We start from the raw sequence: 24,002 nt of genomic DNA on the forward strand, positions 1-24,002 counted from the left end.
GTACCTGGAAAACACCCCAAATTGATCACAGTGTTCTTTTTTTTCTGCTACATTTCAATGCAGCCTCTGAAGCCTTTGTAACACAGTGCTTCAGGCAGCCTAGATCCCTGGATCAGAGCTGGCACTCCTTAGGCTAGTCTTAGTGGTCAGATGTTGATCGTGTGTTTTTAAGGCTGTTTAAGTGGAAAGGATTGGGACCGGGTGGAAAGGAAGAAAACATGGAGCTGGTCCTCTCCGTCAGGCTTAAAGCCCTGCAAATCCACAGAATGACCTCTGGCCAGATTGTGTTAGACGTGAATGTTAAAATGTGCAGATATAGACCTTCTCTGCCATCTTCTCGTTGTAGGATGTTGAAGTCAAATGGATTGAATACCAGAATATGGTCAACTACCTCGTCCAGTGGATCAGACACCATGTGACCACTATGTCCGAGAGAACATTTCCTAATAATCCTGTAGAACTCAAGGTCTGTGTCCCTATAGAAGTTAAGTAGGATTGAGTTTATTATTAAACTTTTAAATAATGCTGAAATGGTTCTGTCATTTCAGAAATTGAAGAAAAATTGCCCTTGGCAAGGTACTAATCATCAGGCAAATTATTTATTTATTCGTCTCCTATTGTACAGAGAAAATGGAAGTCAACATTAATAATTAAAAGATAATAGTGACAACATCTTAAAGAAATTTGTAGTCCCTTTGGTTTGAATTGTTGAGAGTTTTAAGGTTTAATTTGGGAAGGTTTCTGGAAGTGACGTTGCCAGATTCTTTTTGGTGCCTGGGAGATGCCTGGAGACAGCAGATGGCTGGGGCACGAGGGGGGGCGGGAGCTTGTGCAATGCGACCGTGGCAGGGCCTGTGCCTGTGGTCACATCCTGTTAAAAAACAGCCTCAGAGGCTCCTGTGGTACGGCAAGAGGTACATACCGTCTTTCACCATGAGTTCGAAAATACATATCTGACTCCCAGAGTAAATGAGTTCCTGGTTTAGTAGAACATTTACTACTACCTAAGAACCTGGGTCCATCTCTTTGAGCAGAGACATTATAGAAATATTAAAAGATAGTACAGATATAGAAACGTATTGAAGATAAGTTGTCTCATTTTGTACATTGGGATTTGTCATAGCAAAGTAGTGTACTTTATTTCAAGAAATGGGTAATGCGAATATGAATAACAAAGTCTAATTCCTTGAATTGCAGACTTTGTTTTCTGGATCAGACTAGCATTGCAAAAAACGGTCCTAACCCACGGTGGGCCCTGTTAACGTTAGTAATTGTGTCCATGCGTCTATACGGAACATCTGTGGAATAGCTTTTATTCATGTTGCCACGGGGAACTTGTCCTTGGCGCAAAGTTCCTTGGCGTGTGTCGATGTGATGCTGTTTAAGTTCTCTCTGAAGCTGTTTGTGTGATGTCTCCCTCTGTGGCTGGAACCTCTCCTGGCAGGAAAGCTTTCCTCCCCCTTCTATCAGCATGTCTACTGTGAACAGTGGGTAGCCCGTGATGGCATTCCGTGCTTATTCACCTATGGACATCCTGAAATGGTGCATTTTGAGTTTAAACCAATTTTCAGATTTCAAGTTCCATTTATTTCCAGATGGATTCCTTTTGTCCAGACATTTGAGTAAATTCTTGCTGGCTTCTGATTAATACAGATTCTTAAATTATTAAAGAAGTTCGAGTGACTACACAGATTACTGACTGTTGCCTGGGATAGGACGTGATACAGGAAAAGAATATATTGTGGGGAAATACCAAATAATTTTATTAGCCAGCAAAACATTAAATGGAATCCTTCAAAGAAATGTGTCTGCCTGAATGTTTGCAGGGACTTGTCTTAAAGCAGCATGAATTAGGATGAAATAATTAGTATACACTTATTAAATGTGGAGATGCTTTATCAACATAATTTTTATAAGGTCCTTGTTAATAAATATAATAAACATATCTAAGAGATTCCCAAGTTAATATCTATAAATTAGATAGTAATTTAATTATATGGTTCAAACTTTTATAATAATAGCAGCAACCAATAGCATCTGTCTCGTTTACTTATAAGATCTGCTTCATTTGGCCAATGGGATATTGAAACAAAATTTTAGTCCTATCTATCTGATGAGAATTCTGTTTTCAAGGATAGACCATGAAATAGAGGAGAATGCTCCCCACCCCTTTTTATGGGAATTGCATCAGATGATTTTTCCAAAAACTAAAAACTAAAGTACGGCATTTGGGAAGTGGATCTTTTAAAGTATGTATTTTCTTGTTTGGATAATGAGAGATTGTCAGTAGAGCCATAGTAGATACTGCTGTGGTTTTCACTATCCAGATGGCTGGGTAGCCTATGTTGAATCAGGGCCATAGCCATAATTACACCCTCCTCAGATCCCATACAGCCTGGTTACCGACTGGTTGGGAATCAGCAGCGTCCTTGAGTGTCTGTTTTATAAAGGAATGCCACCGAGGGCACGCGACAGAGTAAATAGCGTTTGAAGTGGTGACATTATGTGATAATGAAAACAGGTCTTTGAAGTTTGGCCCTTCATTTATTTTCCCTTTCTTTTTAGGCACTTTATAATCAGTATTTACAGTTTAAAGAAACAGAAATTCCACCAAAGGAGACAGAAAAATCAAAAATTAAACGCCTGTATAAATTATTAGAGGTAAGCAGAAATTTCCTTTGTATTGTCAAATGTAATATTTTAAAAAAATTTTATTGAAGTATACTTGATTTACGTGTTGTGTTAATTTCTCTTGTACAGCAAAATGATTCAGTTATACATATGTGTATATTCTTTTTCATATTCTTTTCCATTATGGTTTATCACAGCATAATGAATATAGTTCCCTGTGCTATTATACAGTAGGACCTTGTTGTTTATCCATCCTATATATAATAGTTTGTGTCTGCTAACCCCAAACTCCCAATCCATCCCTCCCTCACCCCTCTTCCCCCTTGGCAACCACAAGTCTGTTCTCTGTGTCTGTGAGTCTGTTTCTATTCCGTAAAGTTCATTTGTGTCATATTTTAGATTCCACATATAAGTGGTATCATAAGGTATCCAATGTTACCTTTAATAATATACCTTGATGTAAGAAACATAATTTTTTATGTCTTTGCTTCACATTAACTTTTTTGTTGTTGTTTTCTCTAGATTTGGATAGAATTTGGACGCATCAAACTCCTTCAAGGTTATCATCCCAATGACATAGAAAAGGAGTGGGGAAAGCTCATCATTGCCATGCTTGAGAGGGAGAAGGCTCTTCGTCCCGAAGTGGAAAGGTGAGTGGGGATGGCCTCTGCCCTGGGTGTCCAGTGGGAGGGGTCAGCCTGTGTCATGGAAAGAACTTAAGCTTTGGAGACCAACATTTACCTTTTTCATTCACTTGGCTGTGTGACCTTGAATAAGTCACTTAGCCTTTCTGATTCTCCATTTTCTTATCTAGAAACTCTTCCAGCAGGTTTGAGGAGGGATCGGTGAAGTAGTGTTTGAAGAGGGCCTAGGTTGGTGTGTGAAATCTCATCTCGTACGATGGTTACGGTTTTAAAGCCAATCAAGATGACCCATGAGAATTTCTCCAACTGACTTTAAAGTTGCCAGGGCCTGGATCCAGAAGTTCATCCATACATAACATAGACTAACCATGAACTTATCTTGTTTCTTGTTGTATTTTTGGCTACGGCCCTCTTTCTACGGGGCAGTGAACCCTCTATTTGAAGGGCAGTGAGGCCGCTTCTAGAGAACACTTAGTAAATGCTAGCTTAAGTTCCCTCTCTGCTTTTTTGCCCTGAAAACATCACTGACCTTCATCCTTTCTCTCCCGCTACACCCAGCTGCCGGGGAAGGTCCTGCTTGGTCTTCAGGACACATTTGTTGGATGGATGTGTCTCTGGGGTAGTCCTTACATCCCAGCCTGACTTGTGGTTTGTGGGGCTTGTGTGGTCTGAGTCCATGGGGCTGGCCTTACAGCCTGGGGACCGGTGGTCAGGCCAGGCATCGCCCTCAGGCCCGACTGGCCCCACGCCGCCTCGCTTCTGCAGTGCGGTCACGCCGTCTGCCTCTCAGGAGCTCTGACTTGCCAAGGTCCCAGCCTCCCCCATTTATGAGATCTCTGCACTGTCTGATCCTTTGGCTGGGAAGTCTGTTTCATCCCCTCTTCACTCCTCGTCTTTCTCAGATCTCGGCTTCAATGTAATTTCCTCCAGAAACTTTCCACAGTCTCCCAGGTTGGTTCAGACGTCTTGGTGATAACCCTCCTGTTTATATGGATTGCTCCTTCATAGCCGTCATCTCCGTTGTAATTTTGTATTTGTGTCTGTGATTGGTTAAGGGCTGCCCATTCTACAGTTGTGAGCTCTAGTAACGTGGAGACAGATTCCTGTTTTTGTAGTTCCTCGTGTCGCCAACACTTAACACCCTGCCTGCTATCAGTATCCTGAGGCTCTCTGCGCCTCCTCGTAACTTCCACATGGAAGAAATATGAACTAATGTGTTGAAGATATAGGGGCAGGTCTAACTTGTCAGGCCTTTATTAAATCACTGATGACACTCTTGTTAAAGCAGTATATTCTGTCTACATAACTAGATCATTAGAACCAGAACAAGCTCGAAATACCCAGGATGGACCTTTTATGGAGGAGATAATTCTGGGTGGTTCAGATGGGATGCTCAGCATCTCATTGGAAAGAGTGGAAAAGGATGCCACAGAAAGAGTACGCAGTAGATTTTAGTCGACAGAATAGCAGCTGGATTTTAATATATGTTAATGAAAGAATGCTATGGTTAAGAGTTCGAGGTCTAGGAGCCAGTCAATCCTGGATGAATTATTAGCTCAGTGTACAAGCCCTGTAATCTTAGATTCAGTAACCTCTCTAAGCTTCAGTTTCTTCCTTTGTAAACAGGATGTAATAGGACCTACTGCATTTGGTGGTTCTGAGTGTGTCTGTTAAATGATTAGTTAATTTCCTGGCATGTAACAATTGCTTCAGAAATGTTAGGTGCTGGCTGCTATTACTATTTGTGCTTTTCTTTTTACTAACTATATCTGACATGGCACTCTCAAATTTCCTTTTCTTGCCTTATGAAAAGAACAGTATCTACCTCTAGGTGGAGAAGCAACAGTTTGGCCTTGCAGTGTTAGGGACAGGAAAATATTTAGGAGCTTGGCTGATTCAATGCCTTCATTTTTCTTGATGCAACAAGTTTTTTTTTGGCATTAACTCTGTATTGCAAAATAATAGCTGTGCAGCGTGGGAGTGTGTAAAAAAACAGATGCGAAAGAGCCAATGATCTTAGGCCAGGTAATAACCTATAGGAAGGAAAAATAAGCACAGACAAATTAAATTTGCAAGCATTGCACTGATATTCTTCTTAGCACTTTGGCTTTTAAAAATGTAAAGTAACTTCAGTACGATTAGACCTAACATTCCTGGGAGCTCATCCTATAAAGAAAGGTAAACGGACAATTTTCTATTAATTTAACCTAATCAACAAACACCATGGTGGTTAAAAAGGAAAAGTACTTTGCTTCTCCTCAAACTCATTTGTTTATAGGTGCTTGTAAGTATCAGTTTTTAACCCTGTGTTGTTCAGTACAGACCTGGCCTTTCCCAAAAAGCTGTGATCAGGATCTGATTGACTCTTTGTGTTCTTTTAGCTGATGATTTGCCGGAATAACCTTTTCTAATCGTACCTGGGCTCCTGGGAGGCATCAGAGTTGTTTTTGAGGCAGTTGCAAATGGATTACTCTTGGTGAAAATATTTGGCAAGTCTTCTCCAGTGACGCCCCAGTCAGCCTGCCTTGTCCATACTTGTAGGGCTTTAGTGCAGGCTACAAAAGGCAGACCTCAGCTAGTAAAGCCATGGCTCTAGGCGAGATTCTTCTGAATAGCTATCAGTGTATTATTTGCTGTGTGTTGAATATGCACGTTGGAGCATATTTAAGGAGCCATTAAAAGCTGTACCATTCAGCCGCCACTCTTCACCGTTAGAAGTAGCGCTTTTTGTAGACCTTCTACTTTTGAGTCTACTTTTAATGGTGGAGGAAAGAACATCATTGCAAGGATAAGAATGCACAGCAGTAGTTACAGTTACCGTAGCAGTGATTCTGTGTTTAGTAACACGACTAGCACACGAACCAGTCTTGATTCAAATGAAAATTTCCTCTCAGTTCATTGTGGCCCAACGCTGATCAATTCCTGCATTAGCTTTGGCAATGAATCCTTTGATGGACACAGGTATGGAGTCATTGGTGTGGGATCGTGTTTTTTCTTTTGGTGGGCTGCATTTTTCAGGGATGGCCAACTCTATGACTTTAGAGGGAGAGGCTTTATTTTATCTCGTTCCTTCTTTTAGATTGGACATGTTGCAGCAGATTGCCAGCCGAGTTCAGAGGGGCAGTGTCATTTGTGAAGACAAACTGATGCTTGCTCGAAACGCTCTCCAGTCTGTAAGTTCATTTCAGGAGCTGGTGGGATTGCAGTAGGTGGGTCAGTGTGTTCGGATGAACTAAAACTTTGCATAACGTTGGGTAGATTGGTCTACTGAAACAAAGTTTGTTAAAGATTATGATTACTTTGCTTTCTTGAGGGAAAACATGTTTTTGAAGCAAAAGGGAAAACAGAGAAAATCCAAGTAGCTTCTGTTCTAATACTTCGAGTTTTATATTTGAGGCTAGTTTTGAAACTTGTTTAATTAATTAATTAATATAGAATTAATATTGAGTTCTTTCAAAAATACAGGATTCTAAAAGATTAGAATCTGGGGTGCAGTTTCAGAATGAAGCAGAAATTGCCGGGTATGTCCTTGAATGTGAGAACCTTTTACGCCAGCATGTAATTGATGTACAGATTCTTATTGATGGAAAATACTACCAGGCAGACCAGTTGGTACAGAGGTAAGAGTGCTTGTTGGTCAGCCCTGTCCTTCTGGGTGACTGTTTCGTGGCACCTGCATTAAGAATTTAGAGTGTGACAATTTTATGAAATATTTCTTAAGCTCTTTTTTGTTGAAAATGTGTGTCATGTTAATTCTGTCATATTTGGGTGTGTTTAGTAGGTTTTGTTCTTCAAAGGTAAGTAATAGAAAAAAATTTTATGATACATATAATATTTAACTCTGTAGTAACTAACATACAGTTGAAATATTCATGTGTGATATTTGAAAAAGGGACAGTATGTGAAAATTATCTTTTAAGTCAGCATTTCAGTTTTCTGTTTATCTTATCATGAAAATGTTCCTAATAAAGTATTGGAAGAAATATATGTGCATAAACATCTGTATCTCTGAGAAGTAGGTTTGGGAGTAGGAATGGAACCTTTCAGGTTGAATACTATATATATTATATATGTAAATATCTAAATACATGAGATATATAAAGCAAAAATTATAAATGATGCTTTGACCCAGTAAGTCCACTTTTAGGAATCTATAGTAATTCTAAATATAGAAAATATCTAAATAAATATAGGGAAAAAAGCCTTTGTTCATGTCAGAAATATTTTATAGTAACAAAAATTTGGAATCCTACATGTCAAATAGTAGGAGAATGATCATATTATAGTGTAGTAATTATGTTCATTATAAAATATAGTTATAAAAATCGTGATAATATGCAGAGTACTTATAGTGCAATATTCAGTGAAAAAAATTGTGATGCAAACTTTTATCAATGTGATTACAATGACATTTTAAAATAGACTTTATTTATTTGAGCAGTTTAGGTTTATAGAAAAATTGAGTGGAAAGTCCAGAGTTCCCATATCCCCCCTCAAAGCCCCTTCTCCTGTTAGTAACGTCTTGCACTAGTGTGATGCATTTGTTACAGCTGATGAGCCAATATTGATATGTTATTGTTAATTAAAGTCCCTAGTTTACATTAGAGTTCACTCTTTGAGAAAAATGCCTCTTATATTATAGCTTATCCCTTTTGATTTTCTTTTCAGGGTTGCAAAACTGCGCGATGACATCCTGGCCTTAAGGAATGAATGTTCCTCAGTGTACAGCAAAGGCCGCGTGCTGACAGCGGAGCAGACGAAGCTCATGATATCAGGAATCAGTCAGAGTTTAAACTCAGGGTTTGCACAGACCTTAAATGCCAGTCTGAACTCAGGGCTGACCCAGGGTCTAACGCCTTCCCTGACCCCGTCCAGCGTGACCTCAGGCCTGTCATCAGGGCTGACTTCTCGCCTGACCCCATCTGTCACTCCTGCATATACACCTGGCTTCCCATCAGGATTAGTTCCAAATTTCAGCTCAGGAGTGGAGACAAATTCCCTGCAAACTCTGAAGCTGATGCAGATCCGAAAGCCCCTTCTCAAGTCGTCTCTACTGGATCAGAATTTAACAGAAGAGGAAATCAACATGAAATTTGTTCAGGATCTTTTGAATTGGGTTGATGAGATGCAGGTAAAAATATTTACTTTACCTGAATTTCAGGCTTTATTGCTACCAGTTTCTTTTTCAAACCTTATATCTTTCTATTTAAAGGTGCAGCTGGACCGCACTGAATGGGGATCAGATTTGCCAAGTGTTGAAAGCCATTTAGAAAATCATAAAAATGTTCACCAAGCTATTGAAGAATTTGAATCTAGCCTCAAAGAAGCTAAGATCAGTGAGGTATGTGAATTTGAAATCTGTATGTATTTCATCCCAGCTTCTGTTCTCCTCTTTCTATAAAAACCCTGTTGCAACAGGGTAAACGATACATTGCTTGTGAATCAGAATTCCTTAAGATTCCTAACCTTGCCATCTTTTTATCCCATGTTATAGATCCAGATGACGGCACCTCTTAAACTAACTTATGCAGAAAAGTTGCACAGATTAGAAAATCAGTATGCAAAACTCTTGGTAAGTTTTTTTAACTTCCTGTTCCCTTTACCTCTATGTGGCAAAGACACGATTCTTACAATGATTCTCCTTGTAAAGAACACATCCAGGAATCAGGAACGGCACCTTGATACACTCCACAATTTTGTAACTCGTGCAACTAATGAGCTTATTTGGTTGAATGAAAAAGAAGAGGGGGAAGTTGCTTATGACTGGAGTGAAAGAAATACCAACATAGCCCGGAAAAAAGATTACCACGCTGTGAGTATGACTTCTGTAACTAGATGTTAAAAATGCATTTCAGGTTTTATCATTTTCTAACATATTTCTTGCTTGTTTCTTTAAATTAGGAATTAATGAGAGAACTTGATCAAAAGGAAGAAAATATTAAATCAGTTCAGGAGATAGCAGAGCAGCTGCTTCTGGAAAATCACCCAGCCCGATTAACCATTGAGGTAAGTCAGAAAGTGTAATAGTCACAGTGGAATACAGACATTTGATTATTACCCTTCAGATTCTTCTATTGTTGATAAATTGAAAAATGCAAACTATCAAACTTCTATTATAACCTGAATCAAAAAGAATGTTTCTGACAGATCATACTGATTTGCCTTCAGTTCTGCTGAAGTGTGTCACCCACTCATCACTTCCAATAAAGGTACTTTGTCAACCCCTGTGGCCAAAGAGATGTAGTACAGTAACTGTAAAGGATCTTGCTTGACAGGCTTTGAGGTTGATATTTCTTCCTAACCATATGACACTGCCCCAGCGATGTAACCTTACTCGGTCCCATTCACTTACCTAAAATGGGGGAAATTGCTTCTAACCCATAGAGTTGTGTGAGAAGAAGAAGAATGTACTCTTACTATTTAGTTCAGTTCTTAGTACACAGTAGGTTTTCAAGAAGTATTAGTTATTATTATTTAATTTACTAATTGTATTCATGATCCGGTTTTGTGAGGTGTTTCCTCAGGGTGTAACACACACATTTCAGACCCAGAAGGGGAGGGTTGACCTAGGGTTTATCAGGCTGCCTGTGGGGTGGTGGTGGGGTGGGGTGTGTTTACTTCTGGGGCCTGATATCTACTGGTTAGAGTTAGTGACTGTCTGAATGTGCAGGGGGTGATGTAAGAGGGCGAGAAGCATGTAACATGGACAGATGTGGTGTATTTCCAGAGGAAGAAAAATGAAGCTATGCTTACAATGGGACACGCAATTGAAGAAAGGAATCTGAGAGTCTTTGTTCACTGAAATAAGTCTTCGTGACACAAAAGATTCATAAAATTCTAGGCCTCACTTGGTGGTCTTGGGAATATTATAGGTGACCTTCTTTCATATAAAAATGTGGTTTTCATCCCCAGGAAATGCTGCATAGGAATGTTAAAGACACAGAAGGTAGGGTGGCACCAGGGAAAGGAAATTAGAATCATGAAGGGTCTGGATATACTTTTCTATGATGATCAACTGAAAGTGGGATAGATATTCTTTGGAGTAGAGGAATGAAAGCTGTTAGGAAATACGATTGTAGGTTGAGAATTTTGATGGGAATGGAAAACGTGGATGTGAACCTGATTACTTTTAGGTAGAGCTGTTAGTCTAATTAACTGAAAGTCTCTGGAACAATAAAATTAAGCCGTAGTTGTCCTTATGATTCCATGGGCCCATCCAATGTCTTGTGGGCAATGGATAATAGTTAATTATTAACTCTTTTATATTTTATGTGAAAAAGAAACTAATAATCTGACCATGCATGATGTATCTTTTATAGCCAATTTACTCAAGTAGCTTAATTGGAGGGAGCAGGTAATGTGATCCAGATGTGTTGCCAGATTTCCAGTGCTGCCTTATGCATTCCACCCAGAAAGCTGCCTGGACAGAGCTCAGCAGGAGTGTTTTTTCCAGGAGGAAGGACAGGCTTACATAAGACAGTCATTAGAGTATCAAGGGCGCCCTCTTCCGGAAGCCAGTGAACTGAACCTTAAATATGAAAGCGTGTTTCTTGCATATTTTCTAGTAAGTAGGTGTCTTTTCTACAATATTTTTGCTCTCAGAAAGAGACACCAAGTGGTACATAAATATTCAAGTAAAAACGTATGAAATAAAAATTCCTAGTATTATCTTTTCTATTTTTAAATTTTTGGCCGTGTTGGGGTCTTCGTTGCCACACGTCGGCTTTCTCTAGTTGCAGTGAGCAGGGGCTAGTCTTCGATGCGGTGTGCAGCCTTCTCATTGCGGTGGCTTCTCTTGTTGCCAAGCACGGGCTCCAGGCACGCGGGCTTCAATAGTTGTGGCACGTGGGCTCAGTAGTTGTGGCTCACAGGCTTAAGTTGCTCCACAGCATGTGGGATCTTCCCCGACCAGGGCTCGAACCCGTGTGCGCTGCATTGATAGGCAGATTCTTAACCACTGTGCCACCAGGGAAGTCCCCCTAGTATTATCTTGAATGTAATTCCAGAATTACACTAATAAGGGATTGCTTATGCCCTTTTCCACCCTCCCCAAACAGTCCCAGTAAAAACAAACAAATAAATCACCCCCACCCCTGCCAAGAGCTTCCAGACTAGTTTTGGAAGCAAAGACAGAGAAAACTACAGACCATGTATTTTTGTGTCAGGAGGGGTATTTTATGATCCAGTAATAGAAAAATTCAGAAAAAAGGAAGATGAAGGAAAATGTCATGAAAGAGGCATATCTGAAGATGCCATATAGGCAAGTGTTGGCAGGTGGAGGGTTGGTTTTCTAAAAAGCTGGGATAGGGCTTCCCTGGTGGCACAGTGGTTGAGAGTCCGCCTGCCGATGCAGGAGACGCGGGTTCGTGTCCCGGTCTGGGAAGATCCCACATGCCGCGGAGCGGCTGGGTCCGTGAGCCATGGCCGCTGAGCCTGCGCGTCCGGAGCCTGTGCTCCGCAACGGGAGAGGCCACAACAGTGAGAGGCCCGTGTACCGCAAAAAACAAAACAAAAAAACAAAAAACAAAAAACAAAAAAACAAAACAAAAAAAAAGCTGGGATAGCTTGCATCCATTTCTAATATTAAAGAGGTTTTCATGGACAAACAGCCAGAGCTAGCTTTTTCCATATATTTTAAGAAAAAAATGTCAAGAAGCTAAAAATTTGAAAGAAAGTGACTGGACTGATTGAAAAATTTATATTTAAACTTTTAGGGCTGGCTTTGTACAACTGGAAACTCATAGTTTAGAGGGACATTTGACTACCCCGATTTTTCAAGTCTTACTCTGTTAAAGAATTCTCATCATCTATGTAGACACTAGAGTCTTTTATGCTTGAGAAGTAAGTCGTGTGTCTTACTGTCCAGACGGCAACAGTGGCTATGTTTTACCTGTCAGGCCTACCGAGCGGCGATGCAGACGCAGTGGAGCTGGATCCTGCAGCTCTGCCAGTGCGTAGAGAAGCACATAAAGGATAACAGCGCTTATTTCGAGGTATGGACGCAGAATCACCATGTCGATCGATGGTATTGCAATTTTGGCTGAGTTACAGAAAACATTTCCATAATGTACTGTTAAGATGCATGTATGTAGTTCAGGGGAAAGAAACCAAAATGTTTTCTTTGTAGGGTATAGGGATATATGTTCTTCAGGGTAAATGGAAGCATTCTAGTAAGGAAGAAATACTTTAAAAATGCTTAAAATGTCAGAAAATCTTTAATTTGTCCATGCTTCTCTTATTAAGGAACTATTTCATTACAGAGAGCTTTCTTTCTGTTCTTCAGAAATTTTAAAATATTCTTGGAATTTCACCCCTGATTAACAGCTGTTTGGACCCTAAAGTGAAATAGAAGTTCAGTCAAAATAATATCGAACCAAAACCACAGTATACAGAGAAACTTTGTTATATATATATGTATATATTATTTTTCATGTTCTTTTCCATTTTGGTTTATCATAGGATATTGGATATAGTTTTCTGTGCTATACAGTAGGACCTTGTTGTTTATCCATCCTACATATACCGGTTTGCATCTTCTAATCCGAAACTTGCAATCCATCCATCCCCCCCCACCTTCCCTCCCCCTTGGCAGCCACCAGTCTGATCTCTATAGACATAAACTTTGGACGGACAGTTAGAATTCATTCATCATCATCCAAGTTCAAGAACTGGTGTTTGGTTAAAGGAATGATTTTGGCTAAGTTGTCTTGTGATCATATTCTGTTCCCATGTAGGAGGGGTCCACACAGGGCTCTGGTACTCGAAACTGACAACTCTGGGCTTTGCTGACATTACATACACTTTAACTGCCAGTTTTCATCTTTCCTTAGTTTTTCAATGATGCCAAAGAAGCCACGGATTACTTGAGGAATCTAAAAGACGCCATTCAGCGGAAGTACAGCTGTGACAGGTCCAGCAGCATTCACAAGCTGGAGGACCTCGTTCAGGAATCAATGGTATGAACAGGAAAACCTGCAAGTTTCATCAGTGATGTATAGTGAGGACTAGATTAGTGCTTTATTATATTTTCTATGTGCAGAACTTCATGTTTCATTGGTACTCTTGATATTTCTGCCTCAATCAAGCATTTAAACATTCAGTTTTAGTGTTTTTTGGTAACAAATACAACAAAAGTGTTTTTCATGTGATTGCCTGAATATTTTAAAATGCTTTCACTGTGTTGTGTGTGTCTGTGTTTAGTCATTCATTCCATAAATACTTGTTAGCATTTCTGTATCCCAGACACTATTTTAGGTGCTGGGGATAGAACAGTGAACAAAACAGACAAGAATCCTGCTTATATGCCAGGGATGGGGCTCAGTAAACATGATAAATTAGTAAATATACATAGTATGTTAGATAGTGGTAAATGCGAAGGAGGAAAGAAACAACCAAACAAAACAAGGGAAGAGAGATGTCAGCGCGGGTGGGGAGGGATTGAAAGCTTAGACCAGGTGGTCAGGGAAGATTCTTCTGGTGAAGTTCGTTTAGGCAAAGCCCTAAAGGAACAGAGTGCACACGTTTTTACTTTTAAAATCCATCTGATTTATTCCCTAGGAAGAGAAAGAAGAGCTTTTGCAGTATAAAAGCACAGTCGCAAGCCTGATGGGGAGAGCAAAAACAATCATTCAGCTGAAGCCAAGAAATCCTGACTGTCCACTCAAAACTTCTATTCCGATCAAAGCCATCTGTGACTACAGACAAATTGAGGTACTTTAACTGCTAGAAACAGACCAGATTCTGGCATTATTCATATATTTAAAAAATGAGGTCATATTGCTCATTAGTGGTAAAGTTTTCCACCTCAAAAATACAAAAAAAATCCCAAGATTGGATGTGGAAAAAGATGAGTACCACAGTGACCTCATCTTGTTATTCTGTTCTTCTTTTAAAACCAGATAACCATTTTCAAAGATGATGAATGTGTTTTGGCGAACAACTCTCATCGTGCTAAGTGGAAGGTCATCAGCCCCACTGGGAACGAAGCCATGGTCCCGTCTGTGTGCTTCAGTGTCCCTCCTCCAAATAAAGAGGCGGTCGACTTTGCAAACAGGTTTGTGCACACTAGCTCCAGATGTAGGCCTGGCTGTGGAATTCTCTGAAGGTTAAAGAAACAATCAGTGCTTTGACAAGGCTCATAGGATCAGGAGGACCTAGAACTAGGAAACCTAGTATATGTCACAAACACAAAGAAAAATTGTAGCATGTGTTCAGAGGGAGTGGAAAGGCTGAATCTGAGTTTTCTTTCATATATTTCAGAATTGAGCAGCAGTATCAGAACGTCCTAACCCTTTGGCATGAGTCTCACATAAACATGAAGAGTGTGGTCTCCTGGCACTATCTCGTCAATGAAATTGACAGAATCCGAGCTAGCAATGTGGCTTCAGTAAGTATAAATCTGCACATCCACCTAACCTGTCCAAAGATTTGGGCCCCTTGTCTCGAGGGGTGGGTTTTGTATTTTCTCTGGGGTAAGATGGAGTCGAGCAGATCCATGATAATAGTCATTCATTCAATGAATATCTGTCCTATGTCTGCTGTATACGAGGCATCTTCTAAGGACTGGGGAATCTGGAAATCCCATACTTCATTCAGGGCTTACATTTTCATTGGGAGACATGGTATAGTGTTTGGGCATATAGAGATGGGTGTAGTTTGATTTCATTTATTAAATTTTATAGTCTTGTTTTTTCTCATCTTTTAAAACCTAAGATTGTAAATGAAGAAAAAATTAATTTCCAGTGGTTTTCTATTTATGACTATTAACATAAACTCATGTCCCATGAGACCCACTTGAGATCTGTCCTTTTGAAATTTTACTCTTAGTTCTATAATGGATCACTGGTCTTCTTTAGATAAAGACAATGTTACCTGGTGAACATCAGCAAGTTCTGAGTAATCTACAGTCTCGTTTTGAAGATTTTCTCGAAGATAGCCAGGAATCCCAAATATTTTCAGGTTCAGATATAACACAACTGGAAAAGGAGGTTAATGTGTGTAAGCAGTATTATCAAGAACTTCTTAAATCTGCAGAAAGAGGTAAAGCATGGGAATCCTTGCCTTTTTTTCTCCATGGGTGTTTAGTCCAGGCTATTTTCTGCTATCAATGGGAATCTCAGTCTTAGGTATATTTTGTCAGTCCACCTGTAATAGGTAGAAGCAATGATTGGAACATTAAATGCCTGTTTGAGGTAGGAAGATTCAAGGAGGGATTCAGTTATCTCCAAATGATGAATTAATAAAAAGATGTCAACCAAGTCGTATGACAATGAATTCTTAGTGTATCTACTTTTAAACATTTTCACTGTTTTGCAATGTAATGTTCAGAGTGATGATCTTTTAGTTTCAGAAAAGTTTCAATTATTTTTCCGTATACCAAACTTGGATTTTTTAAAGACTTTTTCTTAGAGGAGTTTTAGATTCACAGCAAAACTGAGAGCAAAGGTCAGAGATTTCCTATAACCAAACCTGAACTTTATACAGGGGTTGAAGGAAAAGATTTTGTCTTGTTAACTTTTGTTAAATATAAATTTTATTCCAAACACTTGATATAACTTAGAGACCAAAAAAACTTAGTAGTAATACTCTATTTAAAAAATTTTTAAACATTAACATAATCTTTACCTTTCATTGTAAAGGATTTAATTTAGTTTTTATTACTAATCTGCTACTAACATAATTCATATTTTTGTGAACACAAAACAGAGCAATATATTACTTTCCTTAGACATCATAAATCACATATTGGTACTTTAAGTGACATTGGGGAAATTTTATTAAATCTTCATAAATTGTAATGTCCACGATTTCAAGATTTATATCCTTGGGGTATATTTGTGGTGATAACTGGTAACATTAGTTTGACTAGCTGTGTTTTAGTAGTAGAAAAACTGCCATGTTAAATCATGAACGAGAACATCCAAAAGATAGAAAATGAGGTATTTTCTAAACATTACATTTGTTTTCACAGAGGAGCAAGAGGAATCAGCTTATAATCTCTACATCTCTGAAGTCCGAAACCTCAGGCTTCGGCTTGAGAGCTGTGAAGACCGTCTCATCAGACAGATCCGCACCCCCCTGGAGAGAGACGACCTTCACGAAAGCGTGTTCAGAATCTCAGAGCAGGAGGTAAGGATGAGAAGCGTGTGGGGACAAGATTAGCACAGATTACTGTCTTAATGACCTTTACTGTCGACTCTGCGACCTCTCACACGCTCCCTTTGCCAGGGGTCACTTGATGAGGTCTGCCTATGTACTTAACGCTGATGGCAGACGAGGATTCTGTAATTCAGTTCTCTCCCTTACTTGGGTAAACACAGGAACACGTGCTTTCTCACCCATTTATGTGGAGGCTGCGAGGGCTTCTCACAGTTTCTCACCTGCTCGATGCACAAGCACTGAATTAGATGTTTGGGCCCGAGGATATGGACAGTGAGGGAATGATTGATTATGAAACTTGACTACTTTGGCTTCATTTCTTTGATAAAGTAAAAGTAAAGAGTATGTAAATGTCTTGCAACTAGAGATGATCATACTAAGTGAAGTAAATCAGAAAAAGACAAATACCGTATGTTATCACTTATATGTGGAATCTAAAATACGACACAAATGAATATATCTACAAAACAGAACCAGACTCACAGACATAGAGAACAGACTTGTCGTTGCCAAAGGGAAGGGGGGTGGGGGAGGGAAATACTGGGAGTCTGGGATTAGCAGATGCAAGCTATTATATATAGAATGGATAAACAATAAGGTCCTACTGTATAGCACAGGGAACTATATTCAATATCCTGTGATAAACCATGATGGAAAAGAATATGAACAAAATGTATGTACGTGTTTAACTGAATCACTTGGCTGTACAGCAGAAATTAACACAACATTGTAAATCAACTACACTTCAATTAAGAAAAAAGAATACGTACGTGTTTAAGTTAAGGGTCATAATGGGAAATGTGTATTTTTAAAGTGTTTGAAGAAACAGACACCATCTGGAGTGATAGCCTAATCCTCATGTTTGTTCTCTGTTGTGTAGAAACTAAAGAAAGAGCTGGAGCGACTTAAAGGCGATTTGGCCACAATCACGAGTAAATGCGACGACTTTTTCAGTCAAGCGGCCGCCTCTTCCACGGCTCCCACCTTGCGATCCGAGCTCAGCGTGGTCGTCCAGAGCATGAACCACGTCTATTCCATGTCCTCCACCTACATAGAGAAGTATGGAACCACTGCCTTAATAGAAATAATCTAAACTGGCTTCATAAAAGTGCCACTTATATATATAGGCTGTTTAGCCAAAAATGTTCATTTTTAAGAATACAAAATATTTTTCTTAATAACAAATATATTAAATATTTCTGTGGACTTATGATGCATCTTCATGCTGAAAGGGAATGTGAGCTTCAGAGACTAGAGCATTAATGATCTTCCCACATGTTGCCTGTAGTTTTGGTAGCTCAGCTGTTGTAGCCTATAGAACTTTCCTCCCAGGCTTGGTCTAAATTAGGTTTGAAAGAAGCCCCTCTGCTGTTGGAATCTCCTGCTGAAGACCACTGTGGGGGCAGGACATGGGTTCTGTTAGAAGACCATTAGCAGGATGTTAATCCTTTTTTAAAAATTTTATTGAAGTATAGTTGGTTTACAGTGTTGTGTTATTTATTGCCAAGTCACCGCTACAGAAAAAGTGATTCAGTTATACACATATATACATTCTTTTTCATGTTCTTTTCCATTGTGGTTTATCCCAGGATATTGAATGTAGTTCCCTGTGCTCTACTGTAGGACCTTGTTGTTTATCCATTCAGTATATAACCGTTTGCATCTGCTAACCCCAAACTCCCACTCCATCCCTCCCCTAACCCCCTCCCCCTTGGCAACCACAAGTCTGATCTCTATGTCTGTGAATCTGGTTCTGTTTCGTAGATAAGTTCATTTGTGTCATGTTTTAGATTCCACATATAGGTGATATCATATGGCATTTGTCTTTCTCTGTCTGACTTACTTAGTGGGATGTTAATCTTGTAATAAAAGTGTCAGTGTCTCGGGATGAAGACCATGCTGCATCATGCACCCTCATGGTGCTTTGGGACTGTATTGTGGGAAAATAAACACTTACCAAAAGGGGGTGTTGTTTAATTCTCTTTTTCAGGTTGAAAATTGTCAACTTGGTGTTAAAAAACACTCATGCTGCAGAAGCCCTTGTAAAATTCTATGAAACTAAACTGTGTGAAGAGGAAGCAGTTATAGCTGACAAGAATAACATTGAGAATCTAATGAGTACTTTAAAGGTATGCCTTTCACTGCTGGCTATTTTTTAAGATTATCCTTTAAAAGTATTTCTCTAGCACTTGGCCCAGGTCTTCAGACATCAAGCATTAAATACCTGAACTTGAATACATTTCTGTCCATTCCATGTCCTGTCTCTGTAGTACCATGGCTTACTGTAAATGAGTGTGTTCATTCATTTTTAGTTTGAGGTGAGTTCTTTTCATTTGAAGTTTGGATCTTTTTGACAGTAGGTTTTTATAGTCTGTTCATGTCGGCAGCAAGAGGAGTTGAAGCTAAAAAGTAAATTATTGGTAATAGATTTTCTTGTGGAAAGAGGCAGTTATTTTAAGAAATCAAGATGAGTAGAGTAGTTAATCTAAGAAGGAAAAAGGCTGATAGTTATACTCGTCTGTTTCTCTTCTTCCATTTATAAAGCTCTGAGTAAAGATATTGTAAACCAATTGTGAGAAGTTTTCTCAGTGATTTTTTAATGCATGTGTTCATTTTTAAACAATGAGATCAGTAGATATTTAAAAAACAAACAATGAAAAAGACTTACCGAGGTAGCAGACTTGCTTATGAAATATATTTTATTTTATTGATGTGCAAATTTCGTTAGACTGAACTCTATAAAACTGTTGGTTTTTTTAGGTCAAAGTACAGTCAAATATTGGCAATTTTATAAGGTTCAAGCTAATGTAATATTTTGTATATGAAAGATATTCTTTCCATTGTCTGATTTTATAGCAGTCATTTGTAAATGAATGGTAAAATTAGGTGAATAATGTGTTTACACAATGAGCGGTTGATACGTTTTTGTAACTTTATAAATTGATCTATTTTAGCAATGGAGATCTGAAGTGGATGAAAAAAGAGAAGTCTTCCATGCACTGGAGGATGAGCTACAGAGAGCAAAGACCATCAGTGATGAGATGTTTAAAACCTACAAAGAGCGTGACCTTGACTTTGACTGGCACAAAGAAAAAGCAGATCAGTTGGTTGAGAGGTGGCAGAATGTTCATGCTCAGATTGACAACAGGTTAGCACCCTTTTCATTCAGTTTTAGCTCAGATTTAATCTCTGCATTCTGGGTAAAGTCTAAATGTATTAGGCTTTTTACTTCCGTATGTAATTCATTCCATAGAGTTAATTTCCATATGTAGTTAATTGTGTTAATTGCAAGAGCTCTGTCCAATTACATTTCTTTTTTATAGGGTGGCCTTTAGTAAGATATTTAACTTCCAAGTAAGTTATTTTTCTGTTCTGTGTTATTACAACTGTTTATGTACTCTGGCATTTATATAGTTAATCTACTTGCCTTTTCTGAAGGAAAAAACAATGTATTCTCTAATTATTAGAGAATTCTCTAATTATTACCACTGATAATATCAAAATAACCATAACTTAGTAAGAGGAGGGTGGGTCATGCATTTCCTAGGGCCGGATGTAGCATCTATACTAGACAGGAGGCGTAAAGAAACTGAAATGTCCTAATGCTCATTTTAATCAAAGAGACAAGAAAGTCAAAATCATTTGCCCACTGACTGAAATAAAAAAGTGAAAAGAAATGGGATGGTTTTGGGGGCTCATCTTAAAAGAAATGGAATAGTGTTCCTTCTCATTCATTTTTTGTTTTTATTAATGCAGCTAAAATGCATTTATTATATAGTACCATTTGTGAGAAATAAATTATGTTTAAATATTTAGTATCTAATCTCTAAAATACATGATCTGTAGGTTTAATGTAGTGGTTTTAAAATCATAGAAACTGGGGTGTTTAATCACAGTTCCTAGAAAGTACCCTCTGAGTCCATGTTGAACCATTCATTGCTACCATGTCATTTTTTCAGAAGTGAACTGCCATTGCTGCAAACTTTAGGTCTTCAAGACTTGCTGATTGATAATTATTATGGTTAACTTTCCAGTTTTCCTGCTTTTCAGCTTTAGTCTCTCGGGCTTGTCCCTAGAATAATCAGTACCGATAAATTGCACAAGTCCTGGAGAAAAAGAATTTGTATTCAACCCAAGGCAGTGTAGGTGCCCTTGGAGATGGGCCTGGGATGCTGTGGCCTCGAATTCTTGACACACCCCTGTTGTTGTGCTTAGTGCATCTTAGGACAGTAATACTTTGTCCCTCCCTTTTTTTCTACACCTTCCACCTTCCTATTGGTTACTCTCGGAAACCGTGACTATTCCTTTGTTAACCTCTTAGGTTACGGGACTTGGAAGGCATTGGGAAGTCGCTGAAATACTACAAAGATACCTATCACCCTTTAGATGACTGGATCCAGCAAGTTGAAACTACTCAGAGAAAGATTCAGGAAAACCAGCCTGAAAACAGTAAAACCCTAGCCACACAATTGAATCAACAGAAGGTGTGTAAACACAGTTCCTTGTGCTAGGGTTGTGTCTGCATTTGGTCACTCAGACCTTGACCTTCCTTTCTCTTGTTAGTAAGATAAGTCAGCAACTATTTCAAGGAAGGCAGGGAATAAATCAGAAATGTTAAAAATTTGCACTCAAACCTACATCCATCCCTTATTTTGATTTAAGAAAGTTGCATGTTGCGACAGTTCAAGTTTCTAATGATCCTTTAATCGTAGGTATGGAAATCTCTCTGGTACTTTGCTGGCTGCAATAGTTTCATGGGATCCTAAATTTAAAAAAAAAAAGGTTAGTCATAGAAAATTAAACAGCCACATGTGACCAAGAGTTAAATGCTTTGAGATTTTTGTTCCATCTTGAGGGCCAGTAATTTCTAGCTCTCTTTAGATCAGGATTAGGTGGGGGATAAGGGTTTCAAGTCTACTTGTGGATAATTCCCATGGAGTTTAGTAATTTCTGCTTTGGAAGCCTCATGAGGGGGTGTCACATAGTGGCTTAATCTTGAAAGCTTGGACTTTACCCAATGAGGCAGATGACATTAAGTGCAGTGGGGTAGAGGGAATTCCCTGGCAATCCAGCGGTTAGGACTTGGTGCTTTCACTGCCCAGGGCACAGGTTCAATCCCTGGTTGGGAAACTAAGATCCCATAAGCCATGTGGTGCAGCCAAATAAATAAATCAATCAATAAATAAAGGCTACGATTAAAAGAAAAAGTGCAGTGGGGTAGAGAGCTGTAGTCTTAAGTGATGTAGATATTTCTTAGTGCCTGAGATCTCAAGTTGTTGGATAGCATAGGGTTCCTTGTCCTTTTTCTCCTAACCTGTGTGTGCTTATAGATGCTGGTGTCTGAAATAGAAATGAAACAGAGCAAAATGGATGAGTGTCAGAAATACGCAGAGCAGTACTCCACTGCAGTGAAGGTGAGAAGACCAGTTCCTTGCATCAGATTTCATGTTCAGATATTCAGGGAGGTGCTTCTACGGTATACTTTTAAAGCCTTTGCAGGTCATTCAGTCTGTGTTAAAAAGTGAAACAGAGAATCTTCACTTATCTGTTAATTCTTTATGAAAGTGTGTGTCACGTGATGACTCCTGGTTCTTTCATTCTCTCTCTGTGTCACACACGTGCACAGCCTGGCCACACCCCCATGTGCACCAGAATAAAATGTAGCTCTGTAATCCGCCTCTTACCATTTTGCTTCCCCTCTCCCCTCCTTGCTGGAGTGTTCCATGCAAGTATTGCTGGAGTACTCCATGGAAGTATTGCTGGAATATTCCATGGGAGAACGTCTACCTTGTGCTCTAAGTCACCACACCTCAGCTTCACCCATTCAGATCTGGAGTCTCGTTTCCTAACTAGAGGAGAGGGAGGCTGAAAATAACTGGCACGCTGTCCCTATATGTCTCCATGAACTTCTAAAGAGACTTAGGAACTTTCCTGGCCACCCTAAATGTTTCTGATTTTTATTACCACCTTGGAAACATGTCAGGATTGGATTGATATGTAGTTTTGCAATATTTTCTTGACTTATTCAGTGAAAGTAGATGCCCTTTCTCTGCATCAAATCACTATAGAATGAAGGGTTAGTGCTTTGCTTTAATTAATCTTACCATTTCCTTTATACAGGACTACGAATTACAAACTATGACCTACCGGGCTATGGTGGATTCACAACAAAAGTCTCCAGTGAAACGCCGGAGAATGCAGAGCTCGGCAGACCTCGTCATTCAAGAGGTGATACCCGTCCAGAGATGGGGAGGGTGTAAAAGAGAGAAGCAACACCTTAGCAATTTTACATTTATATATTTGTATTGTGGTAAAATGTCCATAATAGAAAATTCACCATTTTAGCCATTTTTAAGCATACAATTCAGTGGCGTTCAGTACATTCGTAATGTTGTACAACCTTGAACACAATCCATTTCCAGAACATTCCATCATCCCAAACAGATGCTCTCTATCTATAACAATGCATCTTATTAAGGGTTTTAAAAAACCTTTGAAAATCTTCATTCAAGATGAATGAATTGCAGAGAATAATAAATGTGTATCATGATCAAATTTAGAAGAGGATTGCCATCACTGTGGTTTGCACAGCAGTAATCTCGTTCCTACTCGGTTATCATTGCTGGGGAGTCGTGAACTTCCCTGTCCCATAGACTAGTTAATATTTTAATTATTACTCAGTGTTCATTCAGCTCATTTAGGGCAACTGGAGATTCTGTTTTTATTTTTATTTTTCCTTACTTGCAGTTCATGGACCTGAGGACCCGGTATACGGCTCTGGTCACCCTCATGACACAATATATTAAATTTGCTGGGGACTCATTGAAGCGTCTGGAGGAGGAGGAGGTAACCATTAACCATGGGCAGGTTACTGAAAAGGAGCCACGAGAGGGTTTCATGATAAACTCACGTGGTTGAGAGCTGATGTATGAGTGATTAATTATAAAATTACAGTGAAAAACAGTAGAGGCGTAGGATTTTTTGGTTTGTTATTAAGATTCTCTCGAACTGAAAAACATTACAAAAAAAAGAGAAACAACCTTTTAGGAAAAAAAAAATTTTATTTTTACTCTAGATCTCTAGTATGAGAGCGTTAATGTCGTTAAGTGGTTCTATTTAAATTATGGAATGTTGGCAGTTTAGCAGAATGTTTTTCAGTTTTCTCACAGTTGAGAAGTATTGTTCTTTAAAGTATAGTTACTACTGTTATGATATCTGCAGAAATATTACATAAACACATTTGTTTTATGCATTTTAAATTAATTTACATCTTCAAGGATTTAAAACATGAAAGCCATTAAGTTAGAAGTAGCAGGTGTTTATACAAAATGGTAGTACTTTTTAAGAATTGTGGGGGGGGTTATTTTGGTTTTGTTTTTAGCTTTGCCAAAAAGATATGGTGTATATTAAAAAGACTAAATACCATTCTAATTTGGAGAACTTCAGTGCCTTTGATTATGCATTTAAAATATATTCAGAAACAGAAAGAATAAGGAGTTATTTATGGAAATATATTTTCATAAAAGGCTATTGTATCTAATTTTGAAAGTATGCTCTGCTCTATTATCT

The 24,002-nt window shown here is 38.8% G+C and overlaps 1 protein-coding gene across 15 annotated transcripts in view; it reads left to right on the plus strand.

Annotated features, from left to right (window-relative positions):
* Nucleotides 1-24,002, plus strand: part of DST (dystonin) — a 558,750-nt gene that overhangs the window by 373,130 nt on the left and 161,618 nt on the right. For all 15 annotated transcript variants that reach the window (XR_014326489.1, XM_082847286.1, XM_082847281.1 and 12 more), the window contains 24 exons: nucleotides 347-466; nucleotides 2,566-2,661; nucleotides 3,154-3,281; nucleotides 6,355-6,448; nucleotides 6,741-6,895; nucleotides 7,944-8,406; nucleotides 8,488-8,616; nucleotides 8,770-8,847; nucleotides 8,926-9,087; nucleotides 9,177-9,281; nucleotides 12,173-12,268; nucleotides 13,106-13,231; nucleotides 13,833-13,985; nucleotides 14,174-14,328; nucleotides 14,535-14,661; nucleotides 15,131-15,314; nucleotides 16,246-16,403; nucleotides 17,314-17,492; nucleotides 18,424-18,562; nucleotides 19,388-19,581; nucleotides 20,755-20,917; nucleotides 21,764-21,847; nucleotides 22,554-22,661; nucleotides 23,181-23,279. Coding sequence is in view for 14 of the 15 variants with exons in the window: in XM_082847286.1 (XP_082703412.1) it covers nucleotides 347-466; nucleotides 2,566-2,661; nucleotides 3,154-3,281; nucleotides 6,355-6,448; nucleotides 6,741-6,895; nucleotides 7,944-8,406; nucleotides 8,488-8,616; nucleotides 8,770-8,847; nucleotides 8,926-9,087; nucleotides 9,177-9,281; nucleotides 12,173-12,268; nucleotides 13,106-13,231; nucleotides 13,833-13,985; nucleotides 14,174-14,328; nucleotides 14,535-14,661; nucleotides 15,131-15,314; nucleotides 16,246-16,403; nucleotides 17,314-17,492; nucleotides 18,424-18,562; nucleotides 19,388-19,581; nucleotides 20,755-20,917; nucleotides 21,764-21,847; nucleotides 22,554-22,661; nucleotides 23,181-23,279 (3,495 nt within the window). In the remaining variant the exon portion in view is untranslated. The remainder of the gene's footprint in view (nucleotides 1-346; nucleotides 467-2,565; nucleotides 2,662-3,153; nucleotides 3,282-6,354; nucleotides 6,449-6,740; nucleotides 6,896-7,943; nucleotides 8,407-8,487; nucleotides 8,617-8,769; nucleotides 8,848-8,925; nucleotides 9,088-9,176; nucleotides 9,282-12,172; nucleotides 12,269-13,105; nucleotides 13,232-13,832; nucleotides 13,986-14,173; nucleotides 14,329-14,534; nucleotides 14,662-15,130; nucleotides 15,315-16,245; nucleotides 16,404-17,313; nucleotides 17,493-18,423; nucleotides 18,563-19,387; nucleotides 19,582-20,754; nucleotides 20,918-21,763; nucleotides 21,848-22,553; nucleotides 22,662-23,180; nucleotides 23,280-24,002) is intronic.

Source organism: Leucopleurus acutus (assembly GCF_964270905.1).
Source record: "Leucopleurus acutus genome assembly, chromosome: 10".
NCBI classification, from domain to species: Eukaryota; Metazoa; Chordata; class Mammalia; order Artiodactyla; family Delphinidae; genus Leucopleurus; species Leucopleurus acutus.